Source organism: Grus americana, chromosome 6 (assembly GCF_028858705.1).
Source record: "Grus americana isolate bGruAme1 chromosome 6, bGruAme1.mat, whole genome shotgun sequence".
NCBI classification, from domain to species: domain Eukaryota; kingdom Metazoa; phylum Chordata; class Aves; order Gruiformes; family Gruidae; genus Grus; species Grus americana.
Window position 1 is genome coordinate 34536644 of NC_072857.1, and position 21962 is coordinate 34558605.

Below are 21962 nucleotides of genomic sequence, written 5' to 3' on the forward strand. Positions count from 1 at the left end.
TTAAAAAATATTTACATCTCAATGACTGTATGATTATAAACAGGGCATTTGGAAAAGACATGATGCTAACAGCACAGAGCTCTGTGCTCACTTGCGCAGTACCTGAGTAAATATTAAAAAACCCTTTAAAATTTCATTAACTCAGATTCCCCCCCTATCTTTCCTCCTCTGAGCTTTTTTAAAGAAGAGTGAAGGAATTTAGAATATGCAGAAATTAAGTCAATTGTGAATTTAGAAGAAAACAGTGTTCACTAACGTGCTGGAAGGAATGTTTCACTTACACAAGGCAAAAACTACTGAAGCCCTGCACAGCCATCTCACTTCAGTAGCTACCACACGCAGCTGCAACTAAAGGAAGAGAGCAGGGAACGGAACTGGTATGTGACACTACCAGGCTGCAACCTCATTCTGCCAACACCCAGAGTATCATTACAAGGGCATGTGCACAGGAGGTGCTCACCTCGCTGCTTCTCTCCTCCTCCTCCTCCCCTCGCAGCGTGCAAGTGACGCCTTTCCAGGCTACTGTGGGGGCAAAGAGCTGCCCCCAAGGAGAAGCAGGCTAAAGCTGCAGGTTTCCAGAACGCTGCTACTCACAGGAAAAAAAATAAATTGTAAAATTAATGGTATTTACATGTCAAAACAGACAATCCTTGAGTGGGTGGTGATTTGTAAAGATCTCTAACAGAGCTTTGCATCAGTGAACGAGGATGTATTCTGAAATCGTCTGCAAAAGATTACGGTGCCAGGCATAATGCACGTACTATGCAACTCAAATGCAAAGGAAGCATTTCAGAGCATTTTCAACTCCTAAAATAATAATAATAAACTCCATCAGGCAAGCTACATAACTGAGCAGGACCCAGAATTTTAAAATAAAAGGATTAGCTTGAATTTCACTTTGAAACACCAGACTAAATCTGAAATTCAACATCTTTTGTATAGCTCTCTAGTGATTGCTAACATCTTACCTGATATGACCAACCAATTCAATCAATTTGTGGCTGAAGAAGTAGGCAGTCAGCTCAGACACGTGACTGAGCACAGAACAAACTCCAAAGAGAGTGGTGGTGCCATTCAGGTCTTCCAAGTGCCAGTAAAGAAAAGTGAACACAAAGCCATATCCAAACCCCATGAACCATGCCACGAAGAGCACTGAGCCGTACTGGATACTACACAGCAGTTTTATTAGGTCCCACAAACTGAAAGACTGTGACTGGCTCATACTGGTAGGAGTGTTATCGGAGGATTCGTTGGAGGCACTTCTGTCTACCTGTGAGATTTCTACCTCTTTTCTCTTATTTTCGTCTTGCTTGAAGTGCACATAATGAAATCGAAACTGTGTGGCCACAATTAATGCCATTGTCATAAGAACACCAAAAACGATGAAAACTATCCTGTAGTTCTTGTACTCGGGAGCTTTACATCCTTGACCTTCTATGCCAACTTCTGTATGGGTATAGTCAATGCCAATTCCCACGGAGAGCATGGCCAGTCCCCAGCCCAGAGAGCCCCACATACGCTGCAATCCATACCGGTCCCTGTGTTTGCCAAGGTACTGCAGGGTTACGGTGTCCACAATAGTAACAGAGGAAGCACTGAAAAATTCTCCTATTATGACAACCAGCAGAATGAGTAGAAAGATGGCTTCTACTTCTTGTTGATCATAAACGAGCACAGCTTGGTCAGAAGGCATCGGCTTTGTGGTGATGGCAGCTGGGGTGGTACTTGGAGTCACGTTCCCTGGCAAGACTGGGCTAGTGGTGGTGTTTTTCAACATAAAATGGGTACTGTTTTCCAAGACAATCTCCACATCATTGCTCTGCGTAGGTAACAGGAATGTTATTTCAGGATTAGCTGTCCCTGTTGTTTCCAAAGTGACTGGACTGGAAGTGAGCAGGTCTCTCTTCCCACGAACCTTCGGGGATGCAGTACTCGCTGTGGTTAGCAGAGAAGACATCGAGGCGTTTTGCGAAACTGTAGTTAAAAGGCTGCTTGCATTGGTGGGATGTGCTGGGGGAAGGCCCTTTGGTACGCATCTTAAAGTGGCTGGTCTAACAAATCCAATCCCCAGGTTAAATAAAACCCAGCACAAAAGTGAAAAGAGGAGGACGATCTTCCCTTTCTTGAAGCGATCTGCCACCACTCCCCAGAAGGGAGCACTGCAAAACTCAATAAAGTACCTGATGCCCACCAGAAGTCCACTCTGACTGGGTGACATACCCAGCTGCTTGTAGTACACAGGCAGCAAGGGATAGAGTGAGCCATATGCAGAATAGAAGAAAAAATAAAAGACCTTTGAGATCAGAAGATCGTTGTTTATTTTGACGCAGTGCCTTTCTAACCAATCTAGCTCTTCATCTGGGACAGTGGTTGTCTCCGTCGAAGGGGATTCATTCTGGGGTGGCAAGTCTTGATCCTTGGAAATGCCATTGAAAGGATCAGCAAGCACGTACTTTCTCTTCTGTTCTTCTTCATCATCGGTTAAAATGGCAACCTTATCATCAGCTGCCATGGTTTACCACAAGCATCCAATGTCCGGTGCACTCTCAAGAAACTAGGGCTACCCTGCGAATAAATAAAACATAACATGGTTAAGGTCCCACATGGGAAGAGACCCGCAATGCCAGTCATCAAGGACAAAGACAGGTTCTTTTTTATAAGTGACATTCCTGAGTAATAAATGCAATATCAGGGTGGGGAAGGCCATTTGTCTAGACTAGTGGTACATGGCGGCATCAATAAAAATGTGTTTTACAACCAATTCTGTGAAGTTCTCCCAACAACAGCTTTAATATTGTGCAATAAAACATCTTTCATGCTTAGGACAGAGAATAATGTATATATTCAAAATTACTGTGGCAATTAAGTGCTAGCATTCACAAGTCTCTTCTTTCAAGTTGTCTTTTCTTTTCCCAAGGCTAGCTGCTTTATTTCCAGTATTCCCTACTATACCAAAGGATAGCCATGATTTTGTAATTAACTAATGCAGCCACATATATATCCTTTTTTTTTTAATTATCAAAACAAATTATTATCTGAAGCCTCATGGTGGCCTTCAAAAGGTTCATCAATCTCCTCCTGAAACATGATTTTCTAAGCACTCCACAACCACAGCAGAAATTAGTGGAAAGCTGGAGCTTCTAGGCTGAATGGGAAGAGAGGTGGAAATTGGGATGGGGCTTTAAGATTAAAACAAGGGACCCTCAAAATTAGGATAACAACCTCAAAGGCATCACAGACCTTGAAGCAAAGAAACACAGGGACAGAAAATAAGTACAGGCCCTACAATGATCTCTTCAAGTCAAATTCTGAAATTGAAGAAAGGTGGATTGGGAGGTAACTGTACAGCAGCTGCCCATGCTAATCCTTTGCAGAAGTAAAAGACTGCAAAACTGATAAGCAACACTTAAAAATAAATTCACCACTACCTAGACTTTGATTTGACCAACCAGCTTTCACATTTAAAAACAACAAACCATTCTAATAAGCTAGGCTAGCTAACAGAAGCTTTCCTTTCAAGGAATAAAAAAAGAGCTCTGCCAGCAGGCTACCAGCTCAAAACCATTATATTAAGCAATATATTCTCACTATATTAATATCTGTAAATTTAACCTAGGAAGATTAGCTCATGTTCATTATGAGAAAGTTGAACATTTAATATATTTTGGTTTTGTCATCCCTTTTCTGTTTGCATTAGTGTTATTATCACACAGGAACCTTTTGAAGGACCAATATTTGAAAAGAACATTTTATTCCAGAAGAACCTGAAATTTCTCTAAGAGCATTCAATTTATGATTGGTAATATCTTCTCAAAGAATTTGAAGTATTTTTTTGCAGGTCTGCGCTTTCTTCCCCCCAATGAAATCACACAGTATCGCCCCCTTAAAATTAGTCATGCATTGATATATCCAGTGCCTTTAAATTATTTAATTATAATTCAGAATTTATTTAAATACTGACAACAGATTTGCAAACTGATGCAAGGCTAATAACAGAAAAGAGACTAATATTCACAAGTATGTTAAATTAATTGTTTCTTACTGATCCAACATACGCATAACAGCTAACAGAACAAGCCACGGATACTTCTAAAAACAACAGTCCATTAAAATAATCTACATCTTACGCAGTTCAGTGACAGACAAATCTAAAAATACCATCATTAAAATCCCAAACACCCATGAGGTTTGTGTGTGTTTTTCACTTTTAAATATAATTTCTGTGGGATACTATCTACAAGGATCTCTGGTTTCAGTCAGAGAGAAAAGGTTGCATAAAAATCCTGGAATCTTAAATATTCATGTATTCAAGGTCAGCAGTTAATCAAAACAATGCCAGCACATACGCACAGACTGCTTTTTTCTCCAGTTTCTTCAGAGACAATCAGATTTTAAAAAAGTATTTCAAGTGTCAAAAGATTAGAAAAAGTCCTAATTAAGTTAGAACAGTCAAATGTGAAAACACATTGTCTTGCTCTTACCTACTACCATCAAAAGCCACATGAACAAAAAAACAGCTGCAGTCTGGTTAGCTCCTGCAATTTTTGGTTCAGTCAGCCACTTCCACCTGGAAGTTGGAAGGACTGTGGGGTTTTTTGCTCATGTATCCGCTCATTTTTGGCTTCTATATCCATAAAACAAGTCCTTCTAATGAGTAAATTAGATCAGTCATCATCTGTGCTTTTTATTTTCTTTATACCTCGCCTTGCTTTGACAACAAAGACTTCAGAACTTGTGCAGGGCCCCATTTATGTCAAGAGGATGTAACCGAGGTTTCAGTGTTGTTCCTGTGTCCTGCCAAAACCAGTATATGCTCATCTATTTACAGCAACTTGCTTACTAGCTGTATCAGATCTTTACAACATTTAATTTTGAATAATAAATTTCATCCTCCGTCCCCATGATATGACAAGGTAGAACTCACATTTTAACCACTTGGATATTAGGACAACTTCTTTGCAAGTATAAATTAAAATGATCCTGATTTAAACAACGCAGCCATAATCCTTATACCTATATATGAGCTCTGAACCATCTGATTTCATATAAATTATACCGAAGGCTTTTAGAGCAACTAGTATTTTATCTTTTTTAATTCAGTTTCCTTTTTCTGTTGGAATGGGTCTTTGATTTTGTACGTTGTATGAATAGTGGGTATATTAAAAATTGTTATAGTGCTAATCTTTAAACACTTCAGTTGCTGCATCTTCTTCCTCCCTCCATAACTTGTATCTGCCCCAGCATCCATTTTCTAACCCACTGCATGGAAGGATTAATCCAAAAGATCCACTCCTAGTATTTTGACTAGGACATCTTGGGTAAGAATGCTATGAAAAGTATATTTCATAATAATTTCAGTAAATATTTTCCCACCCTGAGAGTGTTTCATTGAATATTATTAATAACACAGAATATACTCTACAGAAATATAACAGCATCAAGACTGGTAGGAGCCATATGGCATTCTTTAGTGTTTTGATCACTAGTTTGTTTAGGAGTCAGGTTTTTGAAAGTGATTTTATTTAGCAATTTTTTAAATTCTAAAAATAAATGACTGGAAATGAGAAAACCAACAAAGTGATATTGTTACCAAAAAATATACCAAAAGCTTAATAATCTACAGGGCTTTCCTTCTACTGACAAAAACCCTTCTGCCAGTCAGGGATTGAATGTGCAGCAAATCAAACAGATGGAAAACCAACATACTTCTAAGTGAGAAGAGACTAGTTATCTACTGGTTATTTTAACCATAGCCTTCAAATACTGTATCTTCACTTTGCAAAAACTTTTTCTGATCCACAAGACAGCAGGAGGATAGAAGACAGCACTACTGGCAAGTTTAAAATGAACAACAGAGAACAGGAGCGAGGAAGAAAGGTTCAGAGAGGGAACAGAATGGATTTCAGCATGAATATAAATTTTAAGTCATTTGAGGCAGAACAGAGCACCAAGTTTTGGTAGAGGTGTGCTGAACGTCATTGGTTCAAGCCAGGGGAAGTGAGACCAGAGAGGTTCCAGAGTGGTAACATCATGCTGAAAAACAGGACTAACAGTTTTGAAGCTCTCTTCCCTAAACTTAGGGGAGCAGCACACACAGACAACAAAGCCCTAACACGCAAATTGGAAACTTGTGCAAAGATCCTGAGAAAGCCCCACAAAGGGAAAGGGAAGAGGCATAGCAAGCAGACAGCACAGCAGATGTACGTCACAAGAAAGCACCTTGGTCCTCTGGCAGACAAACAAGCTTTTGTCTTCCCACGGGTTTATGTTTCCAAACCACTACAGAACTCAGAGCAGGGAACCAAGGCTTTGTTCCCTCATCATCCCATCACCCCGACATGGCTACAACAGAGAAAGACTTCATTAAAACCTGAACTGCCCACTTCCCCCCTCAAGCCATGATCCTATCACGGAGGCCTGGGAGCACAAGTCCTTTGCTCACAGCTGCACAGGAAGCTTGCAGCCAACCCGGCTTTCTCAGATTGGGGATTATTCTGCAAGATCACTCGTGCTCTGAGCCTGTTTATGCATAAGTGCATGTGCTTCTTTTCAGATATAAAGAATATACTTGTTAACCACAAGACTATTCTTCCTTCAAGCTTGGCACAGATAGGATTTTTTTTATGTAAGTACTAGAGTCAATAAGTTTCTCTAAGTTTCCTGATACAGAGTGCTGCCGCTTGGATTACATCTATTCCTCCAGCAAGTCAAAATCTACTTTAAAACCCTTACAACTATGACGTGTCTTCCATCCAGTCACCTTTTGCAAACAGCTATAGCAACTTTCCTGCAGAATTGTACCTTTGAGCAACTATCTGAGGAACAGAGGAAAAACCATTTGTCCCAAGGAATTCACTGGTGACAAAGCAACGGTCATTTTAATGACTGTAACGAGGCTCTTTGGCAGGCAGGTGGAAAGAGGCAAATATGGGTATTCTACATTTAGTTAAGTATCTTCTTGGCATTCTTGCTTTTTTTATTTCTTAAATCGATCCTCATTTACTCTGGCTCTCCTAATAATTAAGAGGATTTCAAGATCAGAAAGGATAAAAAGCTAATCTATTCAAGACAACCTGACAGTACAAGAAGTTCCCTATAAAACAAAGGAAAAAAACCTCAGCTCTCCTCTTGGGAGTCACTATTCCCAAAACCTTGGGAAAAAAAAAACCCAACCAAACAAAACACCTCAAAACACCTGCTTTGCACTGTGCCTCAGGAAAAAAAAAAAAAAAAAAAGCCAATCGACAGATCAGACTGGGATAGCAAATCCCTAAATCTCTCAGGAAAATTACCATGGCACTAAAACTTCACTTGCAGACCAACAGAAAGTTAGATTTGGGGTGAAGGAGTACTGCTGTTTTTAAATAAAGTTTAATTCAGCATAAATATTCCATTCACTAGGCTTTAAGAATTAACATATAATTAAGACTGACAAAGCAGAGCCTCAAACTCAGGGTCTGGATGTATACTGAATGTAAAAAAAAAAAACCCTCCCCCCAAAAAACCAACAACTACCCCACAGGACAGTTCATCAGAAGACAGTGCAAATGATGAAGAGTAGCTTGACCCATTAAATACCTAGCAAAATCACTGTAGAAGATTTATATTTGTGCAGTCTCAGAAAACATACTCTAAGAGTGGACTTTCAAAACAAGAATCATTCATTAATATCTCAAGCAACATGCAGCTGTAAGAACAGAGCAGACTAGCTTGCTGTTTGCAGTGTGGATAAACCAGAGCCAGCCAACACGGCATCACATTGTGTTTTAGCCCTTTCAGACTTTCACTGACTAGCAAACTGACTTTGCAGCAAACACATGAAATTCCACATGAAGTTTTCATAGAAACATACTTAGATCTGCTAATAGAAAACATGTTTCTTGAATAAACCTTTAAGTCACTTATTATTGTTTGATTCAGAACAGGTCTGTGCTAGAGAAGTAGACTTAAAACTAGGCATCTTCCAAAGAAAGCTCACCTCACTCATCCCCCAGCTGGTGAAACTGCCACAACAAATGCACCCATCCTATTGCTCATGCACACTACCTCCTCCTCAGCCCCCTTCTCACATTGATCTAAGCCACAAAACCTTTGGATCAAAGACTTTGCGCTACAGTATTTGTGCAGCGTCTCTAAGAATTAAGCCCCGCATCCAGCAGGCCTACAAGGCACCGCTGTAATAAACATGAATAATAGACCATGCTTTCCATTTCCAAGCAAGTTTCACCCCTAAGGAACAGCCTGGTGCTGTCGCCTGTGTCCCTGCCAAGGAGGAGGAGAATGTTATGCAAACAACTTACATCATGACGGAGGAGTCCATAGACTTCATTTACTCTTGCATCACGTTCCCAAACCTCTCCCAGACAGGCCAACCTCCACGTGGAGCCCTTGGAGGGGCTGTCCCCTGCCAAGCCATACAGACCAGTTCAGGGCAGGCTGACCCACCTGCCCACATCACTATCCCTTGCTCTCTAAAGGCCCCAGCATGGACACCTTACCCAGAATTTACAAAATCAGGAATAAATCACATTTATTGAATTAACTCAGTGCTGGGAAATATATTTGTTTCAAGTCTGAAGCAAGACATTAGTGTTGTAACATTGACAACCATTATTAGGGTTTCTATGAAGTGAAACCACCTCGTTCTAAAACACTTAACTCTTAAAATTGCTTTGTTTTGTGTTGCTTGGCATGCGCTTAATGTGTTGGTCTATAGGTTTTTCTACTTCATTCAATATGCATATAAAACCCCACATACTTTGACGCATTTAACCAATTAGATTGAGACATTACAGTATGTCTGAAGTATGTCAAGATCAGGTTTATAATAGGTTTAATGCACTTTATAATAGGTCTGAAGTTGCTAAGTTGATACGATAGTGCTGGTATTAACATTAAAGAAGACAAGAACACTATCAGATCCTCATCTGTTAAAGAAAAACCATTAATCTCACATCTTAGGACTCCTGCTTTCCAATCATGTGTTCCGTTTAATATGTGCAAATTAAGATGTCCTAATAGACTCTATTTTTTGATCAGTTTACTTTCAGTCAGTATTAGACTCCAATTTTTTAATCAGTTTTTAATTTACCAACTACGTTTCTACACTGCCAAGGTTTATGCTTCACTAAGGATGGCAAATACCAGGCGTGCCTTCGACTACAGACCAGGCAAGTGCCCCGAGTCAGAGCGGCACAGGCACAGCTGCCTCCAGTGCTGGGGAGGCACATGGGCAGTGGCAGGAGCAGTGGTCTGTTTCCAAACAGAGGTGACACCGCTGCTGCGCCCAGATCACATCACCGCTTCACGCTCTCCTGCGCTGCAATGTGAACTCAGGTCCATTGTGCTGCAGCTGAAGATTAAGATGAATTTTATGTTGTATTTAGGTTGTGCCCTGGCACTAGTTACATTTGCTTCCTTGCATCAGCAGCTTTTGCTCTCATACTCTCACTCTACCTGTTTGAATTTTTTTAAAAAAAATCTGCTTAGGATTTTTACTGGGTTTACAACATCACCATCCTTAAAAAGAGGATTGTTCTGTTTTCCCCTGTCTCCCAGGGGGTCTTCGGAAAATACAAACAATAAAGTAAATGTCAGCTTTGCCCACTATTTATATCCAGGGAAACAAACAAACAAAAAACCAAACTAGAAAACCAGCATTTTACAATCTTTTTCCTTTACTAAACACAGTGGACAAGATGACCTTATATACCTTAGTAACAGAAAACGTTTTGGGTGAGTTTTTACTGAAAGACTTCAGTGTTATAGTCAGACAGCTACTCTCCCTTAAACTCCAAGTTCATTGCTCTTCAACACTGCATTTTACATTATCACAGCATTTAGGAAGAGACTGCTGTTAAAACTTTAGAGCTGCTGACCAAACATGGGTTTTAAACTCCATCTAACAGGCATGCGTAACAACTATGGTACCTCCAGCACTGATTTCTTTAACAAGCATCTATTCCTATGCGTGTTTCAATAAACAGAGGAGCAACCCACGATCTGCTTACTAAAACCCATCCTATTTTAAGGATTTAAGGGCTCAGAAACTGAGTGACAGCCACATGTAACACCATGCCTGGATGCTGGCAGCAGGGACAAACACGGGGATGCCTGTGCCGGAGTTCCCACGGGACACGGCCCAGAGGACCGGGCACCGCGACACTGTCACCGGTGGTGACGCAGGAGGGCACGGGGCGTTTGGCGTTGGATGGCTGGGTCGCACGGACAGTGGTTACACCTCAGCCACAACGCTGAGCTTCTGGAGACGAGGACTGGCGTCCTAACGAGGTCACCGCTTAGCCACAATTAATGTCAGGGGACCTCAACGCCAGCGAAGCGAGCGCACAGGCGACCACCCGGCTCAGCTGAGGAGCAGCTGATCGGCCCCAGCGCCGACAGGAACCACCTCCGAGAAGCAGAGCAGAGCAGCCGTTAAGGAGGGAAGGAAAAGGCTGAGGCAAGGGCCCAACGTTGGCAGCATCCTGGGCGGCTGCGGGCACAAGGCCCGTCGCCGCCGGTGGGGAAAGAGCTGGAGCCGGTGCCGGGTCAGAGATAGGGGGAGGGGGAAACGGCCTCACCGGCCCGGCGGCTGCCCGGCTCCCACCGGCGGCGGCCAGGTGCGCCACAGCCGGCCCGCCGGCCGCCTCGCCCGCCGGCACCCCCGCGCCGCGGCCCGCGGGGCCGCAGCGACCCCCGGGTCGGTACCCGCCGGCCCGCGGCCGGGCCCGCCCGCTGCCGGCTCCCCGCGGAGCGCGGGCAGGGGAGGCGGCGGCACCCTGTCGGGCGGCCTGCCGCGGGCCTGGCTGCCGGCCCGGCCCCCCGCGCACCGCGGGGCCGCGCTGACTCACCTCGCCCGGGGGCGGCTCCGGGGGGGCGCTCAGCCGAGAGCATCGCAGCCCCCTCCCGCCGCCGCCGCCTCCTGCCGCCGCGGCTGCTGCGGGCGGCGGCTCCACGCACCCTCACCCGCCCCCCCCCCGACCGGGCCGCGCCGCTGCCGCGCAGGGGCGCTGCGGGGAGGGACGGAGCCGCCCCCCGCCGCGGGGGGGGGGCCGTGCACCCGCCCGCCCGCCCGGCACCGCCTCCGCGCCGCCGGGTCGCCGCGGCCAGTCCCAGCCCGGCTGGCGACCGGAGGGCAGATGGAGGGCTCCGGCCAGGACGCAGAAGAGTCGTCGTACTTACGAGATGGTCTGTTGAGGCTGCGGATGGCAGATCCGTACCCACGCTGGTCACCGGGGTGGGCGTTTGGTTTAAAAACAGTGTTTGAGGAGTACTCGTGGACCCCAAACAGTCAAATAATTCATAGACCTTCCTGCTCCTCCGAAGTTCCAAACACGTATGACAGCATAAAGAATGCAATTATTACCTGCACTGCCTTCCGCAGCCACTGGCATCATCCCTTCAATAACATTGTTGCTGGAATTATATACAAATAAAGTTACGTAAATGCTTAAAACAACAACATAAACTTCCCCCCATGCAGTAATTATTGAGGCAGAAAAGCGCAGGCAGGGAGGATAACTGCCTCAGCAAGAGCTGAGCCGTGTTGCACTATCAAGAGGTTGGAGGTGTTAAGCTTAAGAAATGGAATAATCAAGACAGAAAGTGAAAGGCCAGCCTGAGATTTGGGGTGTTTATCAGCCCTGAATTGAAGTTGTTTGAGGATTAAGCTGAAGCGCTGAAGTGATGGTGTGCTGTACACAGAGCTCAGGCTGGGCCACAGTCCAAGCTGAGTCAATAAAGCCATCAGACTCCACCGGCCATCCTGCTCAGCGGCACAGTGCTGGCAGTTTCTGCCCAGGACAGTGACCAGACCGCTGACAACGCCAACTGGGATGCCACAGGGCAAATGCATTACCACTGGCATCTTCTTTGTACCTTCCCTTTGCTGAGGGAGGATCTCCTTTTCTGCAAAGAAAAAAAAATTGCATTACTTTGCCCAAGGGAAGAAATTGAGAGAAAACTACAAGTTTGCATAATTGAGGCAGATGGAGAGGAATGGGGCACCATGGGTGTTCGACCCGTTTAATTTGAGTCCTCACCAAAGCGAAAGGGACACCAGTCCCCATGGAAGGCACTGCTCTCTCTAGGCCGCTCCCTGGCCACGCTAACATACTGATGGGGTGCGATCTTTGTATGCGGGTATAAAGACCATTCAGGACACCATCCGATTAAAAGCCTGCCAACCCCTACAGTAAAGGCCTCTGCTGAAGGAGGGAGGAAACAAAAGCTGAATTTCATAGGAAGGTGACCTGGGGCAGGAGGCGGCTTGTTTATCATCTGTCTCTGGAAGGATTTTTCAAGGCTCTTCATCTTTGAGAATTGCCCCCATGGCTAATTAACCATGAAGAGAAACCACGTCTGAGGAAACCAGGAGCACAGGTCTTCTGTAATCTTGAAGAACTCAGAGACAGACAACTATCGGCTCATATAGTGGGGTTTTTACTACAAAATATTACTGTAATAAACCAGATGTTGGATCCAAGTGAAATTATTTAACCTTGATGGAGACTTTTTGGCAAGTTACTACAAATGCTTTTAGGGAGAACATGTATTTCAAATCGTTTCCAGTCATTGTTTGTGAATTGAAAAGGGAAAGCTGAGCTTTGTAGTCACAGACTACATTTACTGGAGTCTCCCTAACTCCAATAACTCAACATTGCAAATACAGGAACCCGCACACACACGCTAAGAACGTGACTATCTTCTGCAGCTTTGCTTGTATCACCATTTCTTGGAGCTGCGCCTTTGAGGAGTTACACCCTGATCATCCCCCTTCCTTCTACTTGGTTTCTGAAGTGCCAGGGATATTTCCTAAAAAAACACCAACTTTGCTCTCTGAATGGAGGACAAAATGCATAACATTTCTTTGCAGGCTCTTGCATGACCTGGTACGTGAACAAGAAGTTACAGCTGACGGCCAGAATATTGGAAATTACCAATACAGAGTCATTTACAATGTTTTCTTCATATATATATATATATATATAAAAATTATATAAACCATATAAATGGTTTCTTATTTAATTTAAAAGCCCAATCCGGTACAGACTGAGTTTGGCCACATAGCTCAGACTGGGGTCCGCTGCCTCCATGCGGTAAGCACCGTAAGGTGAGCACTGCGAAGAGCCTTGGCATTGAGCAGTATTACTGCAATCGGACACGCTGCTCCACCATGAGCAGAATTGAACATAATAGGACTCCACATGGTTATTTTTTTCAGTGAGACTCAGTGTAAAGATCTGGATTACAGCCTGTTAGAAATTATTACACTTGCTCAGAGAGTTCTTTCTCTGTTCTTTCAGCTATGAAAATGAGGATTAGCAAAAATGGAGAAACTGCTGCACTGCATGCAAACTGTCCTAATGTATTTTTATCACAAAAGGCTAGGCAACGTTCAGAGAAAAGGCAATGTAGTTGTAAGCTACTTAAAGTACCATGTTTTCTATTAAAACAGTTGCTAGTATAAAACATCATAGAAAATAAAAGGCTGAGTCAGGTGTAAAATCCATTGAAACTAATTGAAAGATCTCTTTTTTCAAAGACCTCTGGATCAAACTCTGAATCACAGTAAAAAGTGATATATGGAGAAACTATCAAACAACAACTTTTTCTTTTAGCTAATAGACAGAGTGACACTACTAAATATGTACCTCACCACTGGATATTAGAATATTCAGAAATAACACTTTATAAAATAAATATAATTCATACACATACATGCCATATAGTAAACTCTGTACTATAAACCCACACCTGGGTTAAACATATACATGAAGTGGAAAAAATGCCTGTAGATTTCTGTGGGCTTTTGGTTAAATGCATATATTACTTTATAATGATTTCAATTTATGTGTCCTATACCACTTTACGATATATAACAGTGAGAATGCTTGCCAAAAATAGTTACAAATGCCTCACTGCTTAAAAAACAAACAAAAAACTTCAATGTCTAAAAGAACCCCAAATAAACTGAAAAGCCCCAAATAAACTGAAAAATTAAAGCAAAGTAGTTATTTTTAAAAGTAAAATAAACAAAATTACATACAAATACCTGCTGGAACTGCACACTGCTAACCGTAGTAGAATTTGCTTGAAAACGACTCAGTGGTGTCAGCTGACTCACTGACTTGTTCCTTAGGTTAGAGGAAAAATAAAGCAAATATAGCATAACACACAAAACTTTCATGGAAAAATATCTTATATGTTATATGTATGATATATGCATCTTGTGCTTCTGATATTTTCCAGTAATGGCAAAGGCAAAGTATCTGAGCCCTATCTTATGGAAATGGTTCCTAGGAACTTAAGTTTTACTGTACAGAAAAACTTGTTGGTTTATTTGATAAGCTAGAACTGTACTTTGAAATCAAGACTTTCTGGTTGACACAAAATATTCTGCTGTCCTTTAGCAGCTTTTAACTCTGAGCCAAAAAAAAGAGAAAAAAAAAATTTACATCAGTCAGATTAGAAAGATAAATTGAAGGTGAGATTTGTGCTGGTAGGACTTGCTCCAGAGTACAACGAAGACAACAGAAAAGCTTTCCTTTCCATCAGACCTTTAATGTACTTTGCATAACATGAACAAGACTGGTTTTTTAGTCAATCCTTTCCTAGGAGAGGCACTGCATTAAGGCAACTATGGCATTTGTTTCTTCCTCAAAGAGTTTGTACATGTCCCAGTGTATACCTGGGAAGAAGTTAAGTCATTATGAGGAACAGACTGTCTTTTCCCCACTGTTTCAAAGACAAAAAGCAACTATATTACTAGTAAGAGAAAAATCCCAACAGAGGAACTGACAAATAGTCATCCAGTGAATCAACAAATCATCCTCAGCTGCAAGCAATGTCAATGGTAACCAAGGACAAAATATTCACAACCGGTAAGACAACAGCTACCATTGCAGTGGTCTGTCTGGTTTGGCAGGGGATTCTCTTCCTCTGATTTTTAATCTAACACTTTTAGAAGTATTACATTCATTAGCAAAGAGAAGGCAAAGCAATGGGCAAAAGCAAATACTAGTTACCAAAACCGTGTCTTACTGTGACTATGTTTACATACTTTTTCCTACTGAATAGGCCTTTTTTTTCCCCGTCAAAATTAGATTTATGTTTGCATGGTATCTGCTTATGCAGTAGTCAACCTTTCCTTACCCCAAGAACCTTTAAGCTCACTGGCAGGTATCAAACCTGATGTGCAGTGTCAGTCTCATAAATACTAAATTCCTACAAGGCTGTGTGAACATCAGTGGCTGCCAGAGGAAAGAAAGGCAAGAGCGTGACCTCTGCGGGAGGACAGCCCATGGCACGAACTCCACAGCAGGCTCCCATTTGGCCGGTGAATCACTGTTGGTGCCTGAGCAGCAGTTAAGTCACTGGGTGAAGAACAGGGGGTCAGGTAAGGGAATCGAGGAGGGAACTGGAGGAAAGGGAGAAGAGACAGCTGAGGCTTTCAAAGCAGTGGAGACAAGGGAACATACTGTAAAAGCACAATACACAAACCCATAGGAAATCAAGCTTCATTAGTTTTGCTGTCCACAGAGCAAATTGTTTACATTGGGCTGCTGCTAATGCTAATGTCACTGAAGATATGCAAAAACATGATGACCTTCATGCTGTCATAAGCTCCACTGCTACAGACTGGGGAGTGTGCAAAGCCCCACTGACTCTCTAGTCCAGGCAGGAACTAGAGACAATTTATGCAATTTAGCCACTGACCCTGCAATGAAATCTGCATGGGCCTGTCTTCTCAGACGGAGGGAAGCTTAACTGGCCAGAGCTTTGAGATGGATCTGCTTAGACCTTCTCTTATACCAGGGTCCTGGGCCAGAAAAGAAGAAACTTCTAAAACTTAAACAAACAGCCCCCACATGCACACACATTTTATTCTAAATAAAAAGTAGAAATGTTAAAATAAAAATGCAAAATGACTAGGGCAGACAGAATAGTTAAAAATATGATATATACACCCACCTCCTCTGCCCAGTATGTCCTGGCAGGATGGGTCCTTCCTTCCACATTTGGCTTCAATAACATAAATGTATGCTTTCTATGCTGTATTCTGAATGTACTAGATAACTATTGAGCCTAACACATTTTTCATAACTGCAGGTATATGACCGAGGGACACCAAACTGACCAGTTCTCTCTGATCCCTTGGAAGTTCCTTCTATTCATTCTGAGTGAAAGGAGTTGAGTAAATACTGGCATTCAAGGAAGAAATTCTTTTCTATCATTGTCCTTTACATCTGCAAAAAAATGCACATAGGGTCAGATATACCTGCTTTCCTAATTACTAGTCAATGACTTGAGGTCAATGGGAATTTGAGTTCTCAGTTTCTGAGAATAGCTTCTAAAGGAAATATAATACCACTGCACAGCAAAATATTCCCTGACCAAAACAAATTTTAATTGAGGTTCAGTATTATACATATTGAAAGATTATTCAAGAAAATTACTTCTGATTTTACACAGCATTAGCTATTCTTCTCTTTTACTCCAAGGACTAGCTTTCACCATTTATATGGCTAAAAAAGTGGCGATAGCTCAAAGCAGTTTTTAACTGAACTGGGTTTTTTTGAATCAGATACAAGAACAGTCATATCATCTTATCTCCCTGATTAAATTCAGGTCTTCTCTGATGTAGCGTTGTAAACTTAAACCAAGACTAAGGCAGGCATTTTTACTTAGTACATGCAAATGTGATTTTCGATGAAAACTACTTGAATATCACAAGCAATAAAATAATCTTTCGTACTGAGGGACACATCACACCAAATTCAGGCTAAGGCTAAATGCTGACTTCAGAGCCCTCACATCTAACTCTCTCCAGGGTTTGCCCTCTAGAATTTGCCTCATTATACAAAGGAGCAGTAAATGTCATTCTTCATACAGAAAGGAGTCACAGTATTAGCCAGCCCATTTAACCTTTTTCTCCAGAAAGCAGACTCATCTTTTTTACTTTGTATTTCTTCTCAGGACCTCCAGCATAACTGATTGGTTAATCTGTTTTAACTTCTTGGTTAATATGACAACATCTGAGTGATACTGGTAGTTGAATTCCCTTTCAAGGTGAATTTCAAACAGTTCCCCCTCCCCAAAGTGTGAAAACAATGAGCAATTTACTGATGTCTTTCTCAAATTCTCAAAATTATATTCCTCACTATAAAGAACAAAGGACCTTAGTACTTAAATGTCAGTAGGAGGATTGCCATAGACTTCAGTTACACTGAATAACAAGTAAGACAAGTAAGAAGCACTCATGTATTTAAAATGTGTTTAGAACAGGTAAACTATGTTGTCATGTCACAGAATAGTAATACCAGCTTTAATATTCTCTGATAATATTAGAGAATAAAGTAATGTTTCCATTTTTGTATTCAGACTTCAGGCTGGATATAAAAATCATTAGTGACATTTAAGAAATATTTTAGATGTTTTCTTTTTAGGCCTATCAGTGCAATGTGAGCTGAAGACTTCATGGAATGGTACATGAAATATCATGTACAGCTATTCACCTGTTTCCTCCAATATCCCAATAATCACAATGTATTTAAGATAGGACTTAACATACTGTAGTATTCTCAGTGGAAAGCTTCAGAACATCTGTTTATTTCAGAGTCTGAAGTTGAAGATAAAAATAAGACAAACAAAATCTCAGAAGATTATTAATAGTTCCATACTTTCTGAGCTCATTAATAAATTCATTGGATTCCTCCCCAGCAATGTTTCTTTTCCAAACCTGGAAACTAAATTGTTGACAGTGAAAAACAAACAACATATGTTTAGTTTTCAACAGAATGTTAATTTAGGTTTGAAGAACCTGATTCTGCAGTGTGTATTGGCCTAAACTTCTATTAAAACCAATGACAGTTGGAAACACACTTCAAGCAAAGACCAGGCCCTACATTAGTGGTATGACATTATATTTGGCAAAATTGAGAATGTATAGCTTATGTCAAGCTAGTTGCCATGATGTAGCTACTGTGAAACACAGCCTGGTTTCAGGAAGCAGCTTCTCTTCAAAACAGAAACACATCGTAGCAAAAGTTTGTCTCTTCCATTTAATGTCTTATTTTACCCACAGTCACCCAGACATCTTTCTCACAGTCACTCTAACAGATTTAGATAGTCGGAAGATAAGAAAACGGACCTCAGCTATATGTATATGGCTGGAGGAATAATACCACTCCAGCTATCGGGTTTCAGTGCAGGACAACAACTTGTTCTTCCAAAGTCTGTTTGGAAGTGTCAGCAGGATCTAAATGACCTTACAGAGGGAATACTCAAGCAGAAACAAAGGGCTATTAGACTGTTTCCCAGTTTTGATTTTTTCACTGCCTTGTTGTACAAGGACAAGGTTTCAACCATATGTTAAGACACTTCACTAAAGGCATTTTGGAGGCAAAGCGGAAAGAGGGAACAAACTTGATGAACGCTATCAATTCAGAGTACATGAGTACTGCCAGAAAAATTATGGTGTGAAAGTTACACATTCTGATTTAGTGGCTCTACAGTGTATAAAAGAGTAATCGCCTCTTGTGTTTCAGCTTCACAGCAAGGAATTGCAAGGTGCCTTCTCCTCTCATCACTGAACTGTGAACTCCCGGAGATGAGGCTGGACGTCACTCCCTGCTTGGCAGCGTGACCAAAAGTGCCACCTGATTCCACCTGGCTGTTCCCCACTGCTGCACGAGGAGCACAGGTTCCTCTGATGCAGTTAATAAAGCATTTCAGAGTACTTCCACTCTCAGAGACATCTAAAATCTCAATCCACATCTAAATTTTTCAGCTAACCTTTTACAGCATTTCCATTCCCTTTGTCTCTTGCAGATTGTGATCTATTTATAACAGCTCAGCTATTTCTAAACCTCAAGCAGCAAGTAGACAGAAAATTGATGTGTCATTGTAAGGATATGCCTTTGAAATGGTTGGGTGGGAAAAAAAAAACACAGGAGAGCGACAAAAGCACAAAAATAGTCTTTGTCTATGTAATAGTATTAACATTTCTTACCTTTTTTCTATGCCGTTCACATGACCTCCTAAATCAGCACATCAACTATGAATTCTAAGTACCTATGCTCTTTCAAGTCATTTACTAATTTCTTTCTTCTCTTCCCTCTCTTCCCTCTGTTCTATTAATAGTTGAGAAAAGGTCTGTTGCCTGCAGGGTTAGATTATTTTATCTGCTTTTAGGATGTACAACCTAGCTCCCCGAGGATTTCTTACACTGCTACAGTGTGCTGTTAACTGTTTATTACCAGAAGGTTCAAAACTGTCAAAGTACTTATGGGGGGGGGGAAGATTGTAAGTGCAAAAGCAATTGCAAAGAAAGAAAGAGTTCTATTTTAGCATAATATATGGATCTTTTTTTCACATGGAGAGAAATTCAGAATTATAGGAAAAAAGCAGTATGGTCTCCTCATTTCAAAAAGAATATATTAGAGTTGGAAAAGGTTCAGAGAAGGATGCTCAAAAGTTTGGAATGACTTCCCTGCCTGGAACAGCTGAGTAGCCTAGTATTCACCATTCAGGAAAAGAGGCAACTTAGCAAGGATATAGCAGATTTACAAAGTCGTGAATTGGAGAAAGCAGGTAAATTTACTCTTTCTTCTCATACATAGATTAGGGCACATCAAATGAAGCTAGTAGGAGAGATATCCAAAGCTTGCAAAGATACTGTGGATGCTAAAAGCTTGTCAAGTCCCTGAGAAGGCTGGACAGATGCATGAAAGAGAAATCCCCAGGTTACTAGACAGAAAAAAAAAAAAATGCCACCACATCCAACTATCCAACTCAGGCGTCCCCTGGGCTGAAAAAAGTGTGAGCTATGTTTGCCCTGTTCTTACTTTTCCCCATGCAGCCCCTTAGGGCTGGTTTTGGGAGACAGCGTCTTGGGCTAGACAGTCCTTCAGTCTGACTCAGCATGGTTGTTTTTATGTCTTTTTGTTTCTAAGAGCTGTAATCTTCTGGGGAACAATTAAGAGAGATTAGAATAACAATAAATCAATAGTTCTCAAACATTTTGTACCACACTTTATTTTTCCTTCAGTTTTTCAAAATATCATGCATTCTTATAATTAAATGTTTCAAGTAAACAGCAGATCTGGTTTTGCAGATCACCTTCGGCCCACTGAGGGTTTCATGGACCCTCGAGTTCCCTAGGCCACCAAGTAAGAAGTGCTACTAAACCTCATGCTTTGCCTTAAACAATAGCTTATAGATGTGCTGAATTAGGAAGGCATTCTTCCTATTCTGCAGAGCCATTCTAATGTACTTAAACCAGTAGCATTTCCTACTAGTGCAGGTCCATCAGCATAAGAGTGACAGAAGGAGAAGCCAGAGCAAGCTATCAGCAGCTGGCTCCTTCCTGACATCAGTCATATCTAAGTCAGAAAAGCAGTAGTCAAATGTTCCTTGTGCCTTCCATGGCCTTGGCCACAGACAGCAGCAACAGCAGGGAATGTTAAGGAAAGCCTAAGGTCTCAGTTCCTTCTTTCTTTGTAGCATGCGTGCTGAATAATATCACTACAAGGAGTGCAAATGCCATCAGCTCGGAAATGTAAGGGGTTTTGTTATTCAGGCTGTAGTGGAATAAAGAAGTTAAACAATTACCCTAAACACTATGGAGGACAATTGCGAATCAGCCCTTTTGATGCCTAAAACCCCTTCAGACAGCACGTGCAGAAGACATCTAATCTTGAAAATTCTCCAGTAAACTGGGTGATTCATAATTTCCTTTGGCAAAAATGAAGATGTGTGGACATAAATGTACATGACACACAGGTTGCCTGTCTACCTTGTATATGTCTCTTACTTTCTAAATTAAAAATTTAAGCATCAACTACTATTCCAAATAGTAATACTGGAGAAGAATTTTAAAGACTTAAAACTGCAATATATTTTAAATTTTGACCCAACAGCACCGAATTTTAAGTCAATGCAGTATCACTAAAATAGAACGCAGTAATTGGTTTACAAAACCTGTCTTGACTTACCCACCTTTAGATTTATTAGCTAAACAAAACTGGTAAACCTTTGTACTCTGAGCTGGGTGGGGGTGATCTTGAAACAACAGTGGCTGAACAAATATACATGGTTTATAGACAAAAGGCTCAAATGGAGGAAATGGGTATTGGAAGGTTGGCTACTAATTAACTCAGGCCTATCTGGGAAACAGAGATAGAAAGTGAACTAAACTACAGTTTCAACTCTACTGAGTTGAACTTTCATTTAGCTATTTACTGAGCTGAAGCACTTTAAAAACATGGCTGAGCTATAGTTTGGAGTTTTTTCATGAGATAGGTAAATACTGCCCACGTTCTACATGTTAGACAGGTGTGAAAGATTAGCACAGATCTGCAAACAGTTCCCCTTCCTGGACAAGAAAGGTGAAGCTTACACAGCATGGGTCACTGAAATTTTTGGCAAAAAATTTCCAGGCATTTAAGATGAAGTGACATCTTCCAGGGAGGATGTTTTCCATCACCTTCTAGAAATAACTCTAAATATTCCTGAGAGATCTGCTTCTGGTTGTTATTAGGCAGCGACAAAGTCGCAATCCTTTGTTGTGGTAATTTTGCTGTGAGTAATTATGTTACCTGCAAGCATTATGACTGTTTATTGTGAATAACTAACAAATGCAAATGAATTACTGTGAAAGAGAGAGCTGACTGCTTGTGCAATTACTCTACAAACCTCCTGCAATGGCATAGGGAGGACCTGACAGAATTTTACGTTTTTTACTTCTATAAATACCGAGCTGTTTTTACTTAAAAAGTGAAGAAGGTGGGAAATTCTTAGATAGGTGGGAAATTTCCTCAGAAGAAAAGAGAATTGAAATACTCCTGAGGAAAGGAGTGTGGCTGAATAAGTGCATTTTAATACAGCATGGATTTGTTTGTCCTGTGCTAAAAAAAAATTCCTTGTTTCCTTCTGTAGAGCTGGGTAACAGCTGATAGATG

General features: G+C 41.5%; 1 protein-coding gene across 6 annotated transcripts in view; it reads right to left on the minus strand.

The window, feature by feature from the left end:
* MFSD6 (major facilitator superfamily domain containing 6) overlaps window positions 1–21962 on the minus strand; it is a 48103-nt gene that overhangs the window by 17446 nt on the left and 8695 nt on the right. For 2 of the 6 annotated variants that reach the window (XM_054830652.1, XM_054830654.1), the window contains exon 3: window positions 969–2565. In XM_054830652.1, coding sequence (XP_054686627.1) covers window positions 969–2512 — 1544 coding nt within the window. In that variant the 5' untranslated portion in view covers window positions 2513–2565. Of the gene's footprint in view, window positions 1–968; window positions 2566–10850; window positions 11037–11181; window positions 11343–21962 lie in introns of those variants that run through there. The other 4 variants (XM_054830651.1, XM_054830653.1, XM_054830656.1 and 1 more) reach the window with 4 other exon arrangements.